The 17,187-nt window shown below is 35.8% G+C and overlaps 3 protein-coding genes across 3 annotated transcripts; 2 read left to right on the plus strand and 1 right to left on the minus strand.

The window, feature by feature from the left end:
- Positions 1-2,739: 2,739 nt before the first annotated feature.
- Positions 2,740-5,900, minus strand: LOC107466662 (uncharacterized). The gene is made up of 7 exons (XM_016085667.2): positions 5,759-5,900; positions 4,913-4,993; positions 4,676-4,789; positions 4,205-4,483; positions 3,974-4,087; positions 3,120-3,192; positions 2,740-3,020 (listed from the first exon to the last, which is right to left on the minus strand). Exons 2-7 carry the CDS (start codon positions 4,976-4,978, stop codon positions 2,983-2,985), a joined length of 684 nt encoding a protein of 227 aa, XP_015941153.1. The 5' UTR covers positions 4,979-4,993; positions 5,759-5,900; the 3' UTR covers positions 2,740-2,982.
- A 2,643-nt stretch (positions 5,901-8,543) lies between these two features.
- LOC110275756 (protein MAIN-LIKE 2-like) lies at positions 8,544-9,115 on the plus strand. The gene is made up of 2 exons (XM_021131997.1): positions 8,544-8,840; positions 8,924-9,115. Exons 1-2 carry the CDS (start codon positions 8,544-8,546, stop codon positions 9,113-9,115), a joined length of 489 nt encoding a protein of 162 aa, XP_020987656.1.
- A 5,214-nt stretch (positions 9,116-14,329) lies between these two features.
- Positions 14,330-16,845, plus strand: LOC107466604 (uncharacterized). Its single transcript, XM_016085599.3, has 2 exons — positions 14,330-14,806; positions 16,205-16,845. The coding sequence occupies exons 1-2, from the start codon at positions 14,692-14,694 to the stop codon at positions 16,387-16,389; spliced, it is 300 nt and encodes a 99-aa protein (XP_015941085.2). The 5' UTR covers positions 14,330-14,691; the 3' UTR covers positions 16,390-16,845.
- The last annotated feature ends 342 nt before the right edge of the window (positions 16,846-17,187 follow it).

Consider the following 17,187-nt stretch of genomic DNA (forward strand, 5'->3'; position numbering starts at 1 on the left):
TGTTTCCCATTTAAATTGAGATTGATTATCCTTAGATGTTCCAGCTTCATTTTTAACTTGTATTAGAATTGCTGGTTCTTCGTCACTTGAATAATCTAAGATATGTTCTTCGTTTTCTATATTTTCAGAATTTACTAATTCTTCTTCTATTTGAAATCCTTGTTCCATAATATTATTTTCTTGAGCCATTTTTAATTGTTTAAAAAGCATTGTAACTTCTTCTATTTTTTCTTCAATATTCATAATTTTAGTGGTGGTTTTACTTTTAAATCTGTTATGTTAATTATGTTTTGGAATTTTTCTTCCTTGGGATTCTCTTTTTCCTTATTTCTTTGAAATTTTATGGATGTTAATATTTCTTCAAGCATATCTACTATAGAATTTAATTGTGGGTTAAAAGTATGATATAGATGTGGGGAATCATTTCCATGGTAACATTTTTTAGAAATTCCATGTGAAAAATAAGTTTTTTCAGGTTTTTGAAGTTCTTCAATAAAACTTATAGTAAAATAAAGATTTTGAGAAAAATCATTTTGTATTGATTTTAAGAATTCGGTGTCATTACAGTTAACATTAGTTAAAATCATTAATTTTTGGTCTATTAATTTTGATAACTTGATTATTTCTTCTCTTAAATCTTCTAATTTACTTTTTTTCATTAGGTGACGCTTTTCTTTGTGAAGAGTTACGGTTTAAAGTGTGGTTTTAGAAAATGTAGTGTAGATAAATCTTTAAATCTATACCAACTTTGATCTGTATACTAAAATTCTCCGTAATCTATTAATATATAATAGGAGAGTAATAGTTGGTTTGTTGAACGACAAATATATAGGTTTGTTGAGTGACTAAGTGGCGCTTTGTATAATCAATAAGTGGCATCAGTAAATAATAACCAAAAATCTATTCTCTCTTTTCTTGACCTTTGGTCCTTTGCTGCGTCTAGGTCACACGCTGCTTGACCACCATTTTATCTATCATATAGACGACAAACCAAATTTCAGTGAGAATTCAAATTTCAAATCTGGATTTATTTTTCTTCAAAGCCCGTCCCTTTTCTCTCCTCTCACACGTTCTTCTTCCAGCCCACTTTCCCACCGTAGCAGTGAAGAAGAAACCACGCCGGTGAAGGGAAGCGCAATGGATGAAGCAGAAAAGGGAGACGACGGAGGCGACGACCGCAGTGAGAGAGGTTGTCGTCGCTGCTGAATCAATTGAAGAGAGAAAATAGAATAGTCAGGGAGAAAGGAAGAAGAAGGAGGTGACGACAGTAATGGAGGCCACCGCTGCTGCTAAATCCACCACCGAAGAAGAAAGTCATTGGAAAGAGAGGAGAGCAAAAAATTGGAAGAAGAAAAGTAGAGAGGAAGACCCGAAGCAGAGAACGTGGAAGAGGAGGAGCCCTTCAGCTACGATACACCGCCGCTTCACCGTCGTCACCGCCGTAAAGCACCATAGCCACCGTGCCATTGACCTGGTCTTGCTTTTGCCCCCCTTATCTGTTCTGCCTCTGCCATGGTTTTATAATTGCTAATTTGCTATTTTTTCTTTCTGCTCTTTCCTGCCATTAAAAATCATGAGACAGAAGTTAAAGTATGAACTTAAGGTATTTTTCTTTCATGCAATTTATGTTTTATAACAGTGATAACGAATATGGTGATCAAAAGCATATATCATAATATTCACTTCTAAAGCTCATACATTTTCTTCATTATTCATCTAAAATCGTGTTTTGAGATCCATCTTTTAAAGATCTTATTTTTGAGAATCAATGATAGTACTATCAACATTGAGAATCTCTAATCTGTCTTCTGATCAAATGATAATGGTATATGGATAAATTTTAGTTTGTTCAAATCTGTATTGTAAAGTCCTAAGTTATTTCTGGCAAAATACACTATTTTTGCCAACTAAGTTTATTGGTGGGTTTCAATAATCAAGAATTGATTAAAAGACTTGGAATTAAATTAAGGATTAAGAAGAATCTTTTTACCTAGTTTATCTAATTGTTGAACTTTTTTTTATCAAAGATAGGGAAACTCGAACCCGTAACTTCTAATTGAGTATGGGAAGACTATATCATTTAAGTTATAGCTCGTTGGCTGATTGTTGATTTATGGATGTATTGATAAATTGAAAGTGAAATTGTGTGACTGATGATGATTGAATGATCATTTAAAGTTATGTGTAAATTCTTGATCAATTTGATGAAACATGGCTTATTTAAGAATTATTCAATGATTAGGGGTCAAATTGTAAATAACATAAAACTAGTATGAGTTATGCTATTTGGACAAAATTGTAATTTTAGAAGAGTTTGAGGTCTTTGATGTAAAATACAAAAGTTGGCTTATTTGAAATGATCTAAAACTCAAATAAGTCCGTAGAGGGTAATTCTAGTCAAATGGAGGTTGAGATTAATAATGTAAATTTTAATAAGTATAAAGATAAAATGATAATTTTAGAGAACAAGGGCTAAGTTGCACAAGATGATAAATTGTAAGATCTTCAACAAGAGGTGAGCCAAATCATTTTTCACATCTAGATGTGCAACACCAAAACAGTGTGGAAAGAAGAATATGTATACACAATCAGTGCACACAAAATACTTCATATCAGTGTAGAACTGTAGCTAGTTCGCCACACGATCAAACGATGCTCACAAGTTTCTTTAAATCGGTCAGTACCATTCTTAAAATGGTTTTGACTTTTTAGTTGGGTATGTTTAGGCATTCAAGCGGATGGCAACTAAAAGTGCAATGTCACTTTGAATTTCTATTCCAAACAACGTGGATATGTTCATAGTGAAGATGGAAAATATTACAGAGATAATATAATAATGATACCATTTCTGAGCCTTCACCTAATAACTTACACGTCTAGTCTAATACATTATGTTCAGAAGAAAATTACATTAGTAACATTCATTACATTGCTAAAACATATTTCTTTTACTGCAGCAAGGAAACTATTATTGGAAAAGAATCATCCAACCATGGTCCTCTTTCGCCCTCTTTGTCGCACTACAATAAAATTGTTAAGTGTGACTATAAGTAACATTTCTTGAAAAGAAAGAGGAAAGGGGGGAAAATCTAAATTTCAAACAAGAGGGAAGTTGATACCTTGAGCAAGTTTATTCAATGTGGATGACCACTGCTTTGATGACTTGCGGTATGCAGCAAGTATTCGATCCATCTGTCAAGGAAGATTATGGTATCGTACTAAGTGAGAAATCAATATTGTTTGTTGCCTCTGTTTGATGAAGCATAAAGCATTTTTTTTTTCAATAAAAGAAACCAAGCACAAAGAATATTAGATCAGCATAAAATAAGCTATATATTAGAACAGAATAACAATCTATAGTCCCTCATTGGAAATCTTGACTCAGCTAGCATGAGCATCTTGGGAATGTCTCACCATCTCCGCACGTTTGAACTCCGTTAATTATCATGCTAATCATAAATTAGGCTTTAGTTTTAATTGCCAAGTCAGGGTTACAGGGTTACACACTCTTGTGCAAGTAATCGATGAGAGGCAGTCATTCTAGAAGGAGATTAAGCAGTACTTGGACTAATGCATTGACCTAGCTGCCGAGGCATTATTATTTTTTCTTGGTTTCAGTTCATATCTCACATTCGGAGCTACAACCCAACTAGTAATATATATTATCAATATATGTCACAGACTCTTTAGAAGCCAAATACAATTTAAGAATTTAAAAAATAAATAAATAAATAAAAACCCCAAGGTTGAAACTAGTGATGACTCATTAGAAATTCTAATAGACATTATTGTGTGCGCACTCTTATAGTTCTCATAAAGCTATATAATAAGCCTGCAATCACAATTCACAACTGGAAATATTTCTAACAGCACCATTTTGTTTGAAGCACATCAAACACAAACAATGGCACTTCTAATCTGCAGCATATGCGCATACAAGTTAGGATTATTGAAAAAGGGCATAATGAATTACCACATTCCCACATGACGAATGCATTGAAAGAAGAGCTCTTTCCAGAACATACAAATCAACAGCTTTATCTTCTGGTAGAGTTGAAGTGAAGCTCAATCCAAAGTCAATTAGGACCTGCATAAAAACACAGTTGAGTTATGTTTTATCAGTTTTATGATATTTTCCATAATTACATAATTTGAGTCTACAAATAACAATAGTCCTAATGAGATGACAGTTAAAACAACTCACCAATTGATTGGTACCACTCTTCAGCAACATATTTGATGTTGTTAAGTCACCATGAATAAGGCCACCATCATGCAATTTACCAATTGCATCACCAACTTGGGAAGCAATATCATCAAGCCGCTCTTCAACAACACCTTTCAACCCAAATTCAAGAAGTACTTCTTTGAGGGAAGGGCCCTCAACATACTCAAAAGTTAAAGTGTTCAACACAGTATCCACGGCATAGAGTGCAGGAGTACAAACCCCAAGCTTTCTCGCTTTGGTCATGCACCTAGCCTCCTGTTCAAACAAATTGATTTGATTGGTAAAAGGATAGCATGTCAAAATAATTCAAAAAGCACAGAAAATAGTAATACAACTAAACCTTTTCTCACCATATGGCATCAGCTACATGAATTAAACCAAGTCATTGAATTCCGGGGCATCATAATAAACATAAACAGAAAATAATGAAACTATTGTGATACTCACAGCATTTAAGCGCCTAAGGGTAAGCTTAATATCCAAAGTTGGATGCCTATACTTCTTTGAGAAGCGTTCCTTGATAACAGACCTCCTCCCCACAAAATTGGACTCAAAAACCCTCTACAAAGAATGATTAAAATCAACAGAACAAAAAGCAAGTCAACTATATCAGACATGGATGGGTTTTTGAAAATTCATATAAAGGAAGTTGACAATATGACATTGACGTATATTAGCACTTACAGCTTCAGCACCTTGCTTTAACAGAACGAGCGGGCTGTGGTTTGCACAAGCTTCAGTCTCCTCCATTATGGTAGAAAATTCCTTCAATTTGACAAAATGGAAAATCGGGTATAGAAATGGTAAAGTTACGATATTGATTTGAATGCGATGATATTCAAGTGAAAATAGGTAAGAGACAATGACATAACCAAGCAATTTGAAGAACTAACTGACAGTGTTTGGAAAGTTGAATATGTGAGAATTAAATTCTGATGTTAGGAACTAGTATACTAATGGAATCGATTCAATTATATGATTTGGAATGACTATTTAAATGAAATAAAACATTATATTTTAATAGTTACACACACAATTATTTTTTAAACAGCATGATATAATCAAAATCAAATCAATAACCAATGTATAAATCAGTTTTTTTTTTTTTCATCATTGTGCGGACTGTATAATTGATACAAAATCATATTACATAAAAAATTTATACAATATCAATAGCATGACAATCCATGATTACAAATTGAATACCACAGCTTCCAAATTGATCCTATCAAATTATTTGACAAGCATCTCTAGTCTCTACTGCACCACAAACAATTCCATACAAAATTTCATATTCTAAATGATAGCATTTCACATTTGGGGTTTAAGGTTGACAAAAGTCCGAAGGGGGCAAAAATTGATGGTAGCATTTCACGTTGAAATCGGTAAAGTTTTTTAGTTTTTACTTTTCACAAAAACGAGGGTTTTGATGACTGAAGGAAGCAAGGCAACATCATTGTGTGTATGCTTTGGGAACAAGAGAGTGAAGCGCTGAAAGAGTTAAAAGGGAAATAGCAGAATAAAACTCACAAAGAAGGATGTAACGGTTGCGGTGGAAAGAGAGCGAAGACCAACGGTGACGGCGGCGGCGAGGAGTGGCGGGACCGCGGGAGAAGAGCAGCAGGGACGCTCACTTGGCAGTTGGTGGCTATGGAAGAAACAAGCGGGGAACACAGAGNAATTTAAAAAATTTAAAATTAATTAAGTAAATCTAATTAAAATCTATAAAAGTCTTTTTTTTTATATTAATTTATTTATTTTCAACAATTACACACACTTCTTTTTCACTGCAGACCCTCTCCGTATTCCCACCGCGATTCACTCCTCTTCTATCATCGACATCTGGCTCGTCGGATTCGTCACCGTCGACAAAAATCGCTTTTCTTTCGCGAACCAGATCGAATTCAAGGTCATATTCATATTTCTTTTAGTTCTTTATGTTCTCCTGAGTTTCTTGACTGTTATGATCTAGTTCCCTTCTATAGAATGCGTCTCTTTTGTGTTTGAACACACTCTTTTCTTATTTAAAAAAAAAACATCTGTAATTATTAATCTCCTTGGAGATTTGAAATGAAGGGAAAAGAGAGTTTTGCTTCCTCTATCTTTTCCTTCTATTCCAAAAAAATAGAAAAAAATTTTCAAGTAGCCTTTTACTTGATCTTTGTCACGTGCTAATTGGTATTTATTATTTGCTGCGTTGTTGAAATACAGGAGTTAAACACTGCCGAAGATTTCATCACATTGTATGAAGAGATTCTACCTTGTACACAATCATTTTGATGATTAAAGAGACTGCAAACTACACACTTGATCTTCGTTAAAAGGAGTACTTAAACAATTACAGAAATAAAAAAATATTTATTTAATATGAAAAAAACATCCTAATACTTAACAAAAGAAATATCCAGTTATATTTTAGCAAAAATAATTAAATATCTATAAAATTTTTAAAAAATGAAATTCTTAAAGAAATAGAGACATTCGCATTTGCAATACAAAAAAATTCGAAAAATATATAAAAGAACATCCATTTAGTATGAAAAAGAAACATTCTAATACTTAGCAGAAGAAACATCCATATATATTAACTCGTAGAGATTTTGGATTCACCTAAAAATATTTAACTGATTTTTTGTTAATACCCTTTTGGTTCCCTAACATTGCTCTATTTAGTTTTTTTATTTTAGATAAGCTAGGGACATTTTTGGTATCTCATAAATCTAACTATTATTTTTTTATTATAAAAAAGGCAATTACAAATTTAACATTTTAACTAGTATAAATGGATAATAAGTTAATCTATTAAATTTTCGTTTTTTTTTTAATTAGGAGTGCGATTCAAAGGATAAAGTAGTTATTGATACATTAGTAAATTACTTTTTATAGAGATCATTTAATTTAATTATTTGATTGCTGAGGATTGGTTTAACCAATTATTTAAATGATTAGTAATTAATTAAGAATGATTAAATAATGAAAAATCTCCAATCCCAAAAAAAGAAGAGATAAAAAATGGTTTTATCCAAACAAATAATAAAAAATCAAAAAATATTTATTCTAAAAAAAACTAAATTATTTAACACTTTTATTTATATTTTAATATTTAACACTAAATACAAGATTAAAATATAACTATTTTAAAAATATTATAATTAGTAAGAGAGAGGAAATCGAGATTTTACGTAAAATCGAAAAAGTAAATTAAATATGTAAAACATAAAATTTTGGGCAAAAAACCCAATTAAACCAAGGAGAGCACAAATTTACATGATTCAGCCAAATGCAAAACATTTTCATTAATCAACCAAAATAGATTTATATGTAGTTCGAAAGAGGTAGATTCGAACTACATTTGCTCATAATTCGAATTAGCTCATTTCGAATTATATAGTAACACACAATGAAGCTAATTCGAATATACTTGATTTGAATTATGAAAACGTATAATTCGGACTAGGTTGCTTCGAACTACGTTTGTGCACTGTTCCCAAAGTAGTTCGAACCTAGTTGATTCGAATTAGTAGCAATTCGCCTATATAAGTAATTCGAATGGAGTTGATTCGAATTACACTAGGAACGGCTATATAAGGAGTTCGAACCAAGCTCATTCGATTCACTTTTACATTTTCATACCCCACCAAATCCCAGAGAAAACGATCCAGATTCGCTCCGACAAAGACTCGAGCAGAATACTCAGCCGATGGGGGACGATCCGGGAAGGCTATATCGTTTGGATGGAGTTGCTCACATAATCGGGGTCATCAACGACGAGATTAGTAGATAGAAAATTTTGTGCTAGTGGTTTATCTGAGATTAGTGGTTTTGTATGCGGTTTTGTTGGCGGTTTATGTTATTGGTTTATGTTAGTGGTATTGCAAGTGGTTTATTTTAGAAGTTTTTCATGGTTTTTAGTTGGCGGTTTATGTTAGTAGTTTTTGTTAGTGGTATTGCATGCGGTTTATTTTAGTTGTTTTGTATGCGGTTTTGTTGATGGTTTATGTTAGCGATTTATGTTAGCGGTTTATGTTGGTGGTATTAGAAGTGGTTTATTCAGTGGTTTTGCTAGACGGTTTATGTTAATGGTAACATAGGTGGTTTTCTTAAGTGGATTTGCATGTGGTTTATGTTAGTGGTTTATGTTAACGATTTATGCATGCTGACTTGCTAGGGGATTTATTATAAATATTTTGCATGTGGTTATTGTTAGTGGTTTCCAGAAGTGGTTTATGTTGTTAATTGTTTTTGTTAATGGTTTTGTAAGTGGTTCTAACTACACGGTCCATGTAATGCGCAGCCCCAGCAATGCATCTCGAGCATGCGGCCGCAGCAGGGCATGCGACTCGATGAGCGGTACGTTCCGTACTTGCAGATGGCTGGATTATACCATCTTGCGAGACTGAACGATAGATGGTTCCGATTAGACGAGCCCCTTATCAGTGCCTTCGTCGAGCGGTGGCGTCCGGAGACGCACACATTCCACATGCCGTTCGGAGAGCGCACGATCAAACTTCAGGACGTGGCCTACCAGTTGGGATTGCCAGTGGACGGACGTTATGTTAGTGGTTGCCTGACAGATTTCCAGATATACATCCATGGTAGCCGTCCGGCTTGGGTGTGATTCCAGGAGTTGCTTGGTGTGTTACCTCCTGCGAACCAAATTCAGAAGTTCGCAGTGAATTGCACACCTGGTTCTAGGAGACTTTTGAAGAGTGCCCCGCGGGAGCCGATGAGGAGACAGTGAGGCACTTTACTCGTGCCTATATCATGATGTTGTTGGGCATCCAGTTGTTTGCCGACAAGTCCGGCAACCGTGTTCACATTAGATGGCTACCCTATGTGGCTAGGCTTGAGGAGATAGGTGGATACAGCTGGGGTCGGCGGCACTAGCATGGTTATACAGGTGCATGTGCCGAGTGGCTAACAGGCATGTGGATAAGTTAGCAGGCCCGTTACAGTTGCTTCAGTCCTGGATCTTCTGGCGCTTTTCTGGATTTAGGCCTGTTGATTATGATGAGTTCAGCTGGCCCTTGGCCTCAAGGTATCATTCTTGGACTTTTCTATTTCGAGTTAAATTATTGAATTCCATGTCCGTTTATAATGTTATACTATTTTGTCACACTTTTTACACGCTATAACACCGATGTGATATGCAGGTGGTCAGGTCACAATCCTTCCGGTAGCGAGAAGGGACCTTGAGTGCAGATGTGGAGGCTCAAGATAGACATGTTACAGGCCATGGATGTGAGTATACTAACCTCATATGACTAGTTAATTAAAGTTTCAGACTTCGGTTTATGATTTGGCCTTACAATGTTGAGATGTTTTTTCAGTTTATCTAGATGCCATATAACTCGCCAGACGTCCTTCAGGTTATGCATCCGGAGGTGTTGGAGCCTCGTCATACAGTCTTATGGCGGACAAATAGTTTGGCCAACCTACCGTAACTTGCCTTGACCAGCGAGCACACAGGGAGATTCCTGACACCCTTAAGGATGGAATTAACACACTCGGAGATATTTGTCGTCATGTGCCCAAATCTCCAACCCTCATTTCGATGTTGTGTCCACAATGAATATTCAATCCGGTTCGCCCACTCACACATGGCAGGGTCTTCAGACCGCAGAATATCAAACCAGTAATCGAACTCCACCTCGGTCTTAGCATAAGCTGCTTCACAAGTAGCCTTCTAGCGTCCTTGCCCGTGAAGGTAAGTGCGAAATTTGCTGCCACATGTCGAATGCAGAATGCGCGGTACGCAGCTGGAGGTAGCCATCCTTTGTTCGGAGCCTCAAGGGCGGCCTTGATGCCGTTATGCCTGTCTGATATAACCAACAGTCCCAGCTGCGGAGTCATGTGCTGACGCAGGTGGGAGAGGAAGAAGGACCAGGACTCGGGGAGAGGAAGAATGACCAGGACTCTGCATTCTCACCCTCAACTAGGGCGAATGCAACAGGCAGAATATTGGAGTTCCCGTCCTGTGCAATCGCGACGAGCAACGTTCCGCCATACTTGCCATATAGATGGGTGCCATCAATACTGACTAACGGCTTTCAATGACGGAATGCCTCGATACATGGTGGAAACGTCCAAAACAGTCGGTGAAAATAAGCTTGCAACTCGTCCACCTGTCCCCCAACTCGAACTGGGCTCGTCCTAAGGACTGCAACCGTACCAGGCATCGTCAACTGAACTCCTAACACCCACCTAGGGAGCTTGTTATACGACTCATCCCAGTCACCATAGATGTGGGCAACGGCCTTCTACTTTGCCAGCCAGACCCTCCTGTACATCGGCCTAAACCCAAAGTGTGCGGCCGTGGCATTTAAGAGCACCTTGATGCATACGGATGCATCAGCCCGAACCATTGGCATGATGAATGCCGAGATCACATGATAATCCAGACTCCTGTGATCGCTGGAGATGGAGGTTGCTAGACACGTATGTGGTCCATTGTACCTTTTGACCTCCCAAATGCCCTTGTGCTGCCGGAGGCTAAGCCGAATCAACCATGTGCACCCATTCCCAAACTCAGAACATTTCCCAACATACCGACGATATTCAGATACTGTACCCCGCGTCGGATACTATAAGTCTTCACACTTAACACGGCCTCATCCTTGTCCTGAAATTGCTGACCAACCTGAAACTCTGTCAGACCTGCAGACCCTTCCGCATCTATAGCGCCAAAACCAGCAGGCTCCCTAGAATCTCCCTGCTGCCTCATTGCATCCAAGTCCAGAGATAAAAAATATGGAGGGTACTACTGTGTGCCAGAGTTAGAACCACCTCCCACACCAGCAGGCTCACTCGGTCCAACATCATCACTACTATCATCAGCAATGATATCCGGCAACACATCGTCGTCCACTGGATCATCCAACAATGCATCTCTAAGACCAGCCGGTGCAGCACATTATAAAGGGGTCGGCACATAATCCCCTATTCCAACCTCGCCGCCTCCACTTCCATTGAGATCCACAGCGAACGAAGGGGAGGTGACAGGCTGGACCGGAGGTTCATACACAGGGACGGAGGAAGATGCATCCGCAGGTCTGGAGCTAGAATCGGCTACCATAGCTAAAGTGGGGGTATTCCGGTTCGAACCCTCGAGCTGGATACCATGTCAACCAACTTCGCCAATAGTTCTGGTGTCCTCACTTTAGGAAACTGCCGGCGACAATGAAACATGACCTGCAAGTCCTCATCACTACCGATCGTGAAACAATCATATTTCACGATTTCTTGGAGGACCGAGATTAGAATGCGATAGAAGAACTTCTTAACCCGTTTCACGCCTTCTAGACCAAATTTCCGTAGAACAGAACTAGCAAGGTCATCATAGCTCGTCGTAGGCCTCACAAAAATATTGAGAGGATCCTTGTCAGTGAACTTCACACCGGATCATGTTTTCCTCTTAATCGATCCTCTGTGCTGAACCAAGACTACAAAGCTCTCCTCACTAGCCATTTTTCCACTCTAATGAGATCAATTCACGTTCACACCATATATATACATCTCTGGTCCTTTATAATTCGAACCAGCCTAATTCGAATTACATATAGTGTAATTCAAACCAGCTTGTTTCGAACTACTTAGAATTGGGTGTTGGGGGTAATTCGAATCAGTTTTATTCGAATTACTGCTTGATTCGAATTGTTGTGTGTTTCCCTCTCTATAATTTGAATCAAGGTCATTCGAATTATGTTCAAATAGAGTTCGAATTGACCTGTTTCAAACTATATACAAACGTGCATTGGCTGATTCATGAAGCAGAATTCTGTTTGGCGGATTCAGGTAAAAAATTCCTCACCTTGGCTTAATTAGGTTTTTTACCCTAAAATTTTAATAAGATTTAAATCTTAAAATCGTCAGATTTAATATAAATTTCGTAAAATTGATTGAGTTATTTAAAATCGTAATATAAAAAAATTTTAAAATTAAATCGAGATTCTAGCTATTATCATAATTGGATAATTTTGGTCTACATTTTATTTATTTATGTAATTTGTCCTATAAATGATATCTTTTAATTTAGGTAAATATAATTGATCTAAAATTTTAGGCAGAATAAATTATATTTTATAAATTGAATCTTAACAAATTATATTTTTAAACATTTAAAAAATAATTCATCCAAAAATAAAATTATAAAATTTTACCAAATGATTAGCCATTAAAAATTTAAAACATACCCAAAAAGCAAAAAATCAAAAAGTCCTACTAATAAATGATTTTTTTAAAAATATATAAGAAAAAAAAAAGGTTTGGAAATCCCTAGAAAGCATAGAAACCTTTGATGAATGGAGCTGAAAACATGAAACTATCAAAATAATAATAGCTGATCCACTTGCCAGAGAAATTTAGAGAACCATAGAAGCTTTTTTTTTCCTCTTTCATGGTACTCTCTTGTTTTGTTCTTCTCGCACTTTGTCTCTTTCATTTTTTCATCTCTTATTTTTGTCCCTAAAACCCATGCTATGTATGCTGATTTTGATTCAAAAAATATATTTTTTATTATTTTAAAAGATAGAGTATATACTCATTTTGGTCCTCAAAGAATTTCAAACCAGACATTTTAGTTCCCAACTAAAATTAATTATTCGATTGGTCCCTAACAATTAATTCCGTCAGTCACTTAGGTTTTTGACTCCGTCAACTCTAGCGGAAGACAAAATGGTCCCTGAAAACTCTAACATGAGACAAAATGATCCCTGACAACTCTAACAAGGGACAAAATGATCTCTGACCCTTTTATTCGAAAACGACACTGTTCTTCCCCAATTTTTATCATATCTCGCATAACCCTAACATTCATACTCTCATTCTTCACCTTCACAGTCTTCTTTTTCATCTTTTCCTTCCTCCTCTTTAGCTCCAAGATTAAGTTATGGTGTAATTGTCACACATGTTGCACCTACCTCAACATGTCATGGACCACACACTTCCTAAATCTTTGTGACTGGTACATCCAACTCCTCTGCACTTCAACCACCACAAGCATCCACTTCTACGTCTTTGATAACATCACCTCCAACCCCGATAACGTCTTTGATATCAAAAACAGAGCAATTACTACAAAGAAAACATAAAAATTAGCATAAAACAGCAAACAAGGAGCAAAAGAATATAATGATTTTAACTCCTCCAAAGACACTTCAAGATAAACCCGATCAGTTATACAACATCAAATCATGATCATTCTCCTTCCAATTTTTACTCTGCAAAATTATTGGCCTTTTTCATAGATCAGTAAATCATGCATCAAAGATCAACTTCATATGTCTTCTTATTCACCTTTGACTTTATATTTGCACTCATAAGTACATCCATTACTCCTATATTGTCGATCTTGACACCATCGATTTGTGCATTCTACAACTTTCTCCTTTAACTTCTCTAATACCAACATTCCATTATTAAAGACAGTGTTATTTCTACATCTCCATGTGCACCATATTGCAGAAAAAAATAACACCATCCACACTTCCTTCATATCTTTCCTTATCTTTCTATCCATCCACACCTCAAAGAATTCTTTGGTGGTTCCTGGCCAAACCCAAATCACACTCCACCAAGATTGATTCCCACGACTTCCATATATGATAACATGAAAAAAATAAGTGATGTACCGTCTCCAATCTATCCTTACATAAGACACAAAAGGATTTCGCTTCTGGTACAATTTTAAACTTACATAATCTGTCTCTAGTATTCAATCTTTCTAAAATTACAAACCACATCAGCAACTCAACCCGTGGAGGATTTTTTTTCTTGTGAACATTAAATTTAAAGAGTGTGCATTGTGTAGTTTGAAGTTACAGTGTTAGACTGTTAGTGTTATGTGAGATATGATGAAATTTGGAAGAAAACAGTGTCGTTTCCGAACAGAGGAGATCAGGGACCATTTTGTCCCCTGTTAGAGTTGTCAGGGACTATTTGGTCCTCCGTTAGAATTAACGGAATAAAGGACTTAAGTAACTGACGAAGTTAATTGTTAGGGACCAATCGAGTAATTAATTTTAGTTGGGGACTAAAGTGTCCAGTTTGAAATTCTTTGAGGACCAAAATGGGTATATACTCTAAAAGATATCACACCAAAGTTTCTTCTTTTGTTATTGCTGCAAAATTTTCAGGGCTTTTGGGTTTGTGGATTCTGTTTAATTTCATGGGATTCTTTGCTTTTGTGGCATGCCATGGTCAGTTGCTGTTAATTTTGTGACATTATTTATTTCTTAGTTATACTTTTTAATTTTCTTTCATCCTTATGTATATAATTTGTTGTGAGCATAGAATTAGTTAGCTGTATTACTTGCTAATTGCTTGCTTTTAGTTGTGATTGAACATTTTGTCAATGTGTTCTTGTTGGTTGATTTACCTGTTTGTATCAAACTTTTGGAGATTTTATTCATATTTCTTCATTTTGATAGCACCCTTTATTTGTTTTCAGTGATTTTCTACCTACCATGAAGAGGATAATGCCATGGAGTGATGAAGATGATGACTCCTCGGGTGATGAGTCGCCGGCTTCGCATTCCGACTCTGACAACGATAATGAAGCTAGTGGGAAGAAATCAAAAGGTATTTGATTGAATGAATTGGTGACATGTATGATGAAGTTCTGATCTTATGAAAAGTTCTTGATTGAATGATAGTTGCAGATTGTATCTAGGCTGAATCTATGTGTCCCACTGTGACTCCTTTCATTTCAAACTAAAAGGTCGATTTGAATGAATGATAGGTGCAGATTGTACAAATTGCATACTAGAAAATTTAAAACGACTTATCAATATGAAATGGAGGGAGTAGATTCTGAAGAGTATCCTAGTTTTGTTGAAAGATGAATGTGGCAATGCACATAGATGGTTGTTATGATTATGTACAAAAACTGTGTTTCGAGCTGTGCGAGGGTTGTAAATATCCCAACATATATATTATTCACAATGTATCTCATGGTTTTATTCTCTATATTTGCTTCAACTCTAGCGTGTGTATCAACTTCCATTCTAGTTGTGAAACCTTGATATGGTTCTTTCAGGTTTTGTTTTGAATATTTTTAAGCACAAAAACAAAAAAAAAATGGAACATTCCTTGATGATCATATTGTTGTTGGCAACTGATAGAGTAGAATTTCTCATGGTATGTTCTAACCAAACATACCCTAAAGTTGAGAGATGGTTGAGAGACAATTTATGGAAGAGAGGTTGCACAATTTGATGATGCTGCATTGTCAGATATGTTGTTTCTTCTTGTTAATATGGATAGTGATTAATAATATAGTGATAATGTTGAGGTCTTGAGGATAATTGCATACCAAGCAATTACTGATGACTATATAATTATGGTCTTCCAGAGGATGTTATGTTACCTAATGTCGTGATCCATATCACGTGAAATGTTAGATTACCTATTAGAAGAATTGATTGAGATCTATACATGCATAAAAAGGATCGATAAATGTGAGTATACAATCAACTATGACAAATGTGATTCCAGTTATGGTTTCTTTACCTTCTAGAATAACAGATATTTGGGCAAATTATGACGATCTTCACTCAGGTTTGGCAAAATTCATCGTGATTCTCATCTATTTGTCTAGGTGAAATTGACCTTTCTGATGTTACTGTCTTGTTTATAGGGTCTTAGTATCATATTATAAAAAATACGAAAGTATCAAGTGTATTACTACTCAAATCTATGGATAGGATAATCAATAATGTGTGATTTTAGAAAGAAGTTAGATTTCATGAAACCTGGGGAGACACCCGTATAATTTGCCCTAGATATTTTCAATTGAACTTAAATGAGAAACATTGGGATCTTTAGCATGATTGGTGAGTGTTGTTGGTTCATGAAGTTCCTAGTTTCCATAACCAATATTATTATTATTGCTTCATACTTGGTGCTTTTAAAAAGTTGACATATTGAAATTTGCTCACTATTTTGATTGCAATATGATTTTTTTGTACATGTCTGGAGGAAAATATGGGAAGCAGAAAAGTGCTGCAATTGATTTTGAGGCTCTGAGGTGGCATGAATATAAAGGTGGACCGTCGGTATTGAGGGTACCCCCACCGAAAGAAGGCGACACAAAGCAGGATTGGCCTTGGTCCACTGGAAAAGACAAGCATGACAACAAGGAAACTGAAGTATCATATGAATAGCAATAGAAAACAAGAGAGGCTATATTGATTGGAGAGCAGCTGGCGACTGTTCAGACTCGGAATGATAAGAAGAATCTTTCATTCTTTCAGAAGAAAAAGAGGAAAAGAGAACTTAGTCAGGCAAGTAAAGGGAAAAGTTATGTTGAAGAAGAGAAGAGGTTGTTGAGGGAAAGTGGTATATATTCTGGTTTTGATTCTTGATTTGCTAGAGTAGAATCCACTTCATCATGTAGAAAAAAGTTCACTATCTTCTGTGGTTTTTGTTGTAATGAAAAAGATTTCTTTTTAGTAACTTGAAAGCATGAAACATTAAACATATGAATTAGAGGGAAGTTTTTATGGTTTTAACTTCTAAGAAATATATGTGGTGTCAAGATTGTATTTTGGGAAGCAATTCTATCCGCCCCATGTTAAATGGAGCGGATTTGGTCGACCTGATTGTTTTTTGTTTGGGTATGGGGCAATATGTACCATTATCTCCAAAATTTATAACTCGAATGTCATATTTTTTCATGGTTACTTATAGATTTTAGATTCGAATTTCACTCTTAACTTTAGAAATAAAATAATAATTAAAAAACGCTCTTAGCGTTTTGAGGTACTGATACTGGAAGACTGTGATTCAGTATCATGTTTGTTAGTTCAGAGACTGGTACTAAAATTTTTGTCTTTGTCTCTAAAATTTCAGTACCTCTAAAAAGGGAGGACACAGGAGACTAAAATTTTTAGAGATAGAGACTAAAATTTTAATAATATTTTATTTTTAAAATACGTTCATTTCAATTTATTAATTCCAAT

The sequence above is a fragment of the Arachis duranensis genome, chromosome 9 (genome assembly GCF_000817695.3).
Source record: "Arachis duranensis cultivar V14167 chromosome 9, aradu.V14167.gnm2.J7QH, whole genome shotgun sequence".
Taxonomy (NCBI): domain Eukaryota; kingdom Viridiplantae; phylum Streptophyta; class Magnoliopsida; order Fabales; family Fabaceae; genus Arachis; species Arachis duranensis.

What these genes read in the sequence shown, in the direction of transcription:
- LOC110275756 (XM_021131997.1), top strand. Translation starts at nt 8,544, where the DNA reads ATGCGGCCGCAGCAGGGCATGCGACTCGATGAGCGGTACGTTCCGTAC. An exon ending in ATGGTAGCCGTCCGGCTTGG is followed by an intron (nt 8,841 to 8,923) that starts GTGTGATTCCAG and finishes ACCTGGTTCTAG; the next exon opens with GAGACTTTTGAAGAGTGCCC.
- LOC107466604 (XM_016085599.3), top strand. Translation starts at nt 14,692, where the DNA reads ATGAAGAGGATAATGCCATGGAGTGATGAAGATGATGACTCCTCGGGT. An exon ending in TAGTGGGAAGAAATCAAAAG is followed by an intron (nt 14,807 to 16,204) that starts GTATTTGATTGA and finishes ACATGTCTGGAG; the next exon opens with GAAAATATGGGAAGCAGAAA.
- LOC107466662 (XM_016085667.2), bottom strand. Translation starts at nt 4,978, where the DNA reads ATGGAGGAGACTGAAGCTTGTGCAAACCACAGCCCGCTCGTTCTGTTA. An exon ending in AGAGTGGTACCAATCAATTG is followed by an intron (nt 4,088 to 4,204) that starts GTGAGTTGTTTT and finishes GTTTTTATGCAG; the next exon opens with GTCCTAATTGACTTTGGATT. An exon ending in ATTGAATAAACTTGCTCAAG is followed by an intron (nt 3,021 to 3,119) that starts GTATCAACTTCC and finishes ATTTTATTGTAG; the next exon opens with TGCGACAAAGAGGGCGAAAG.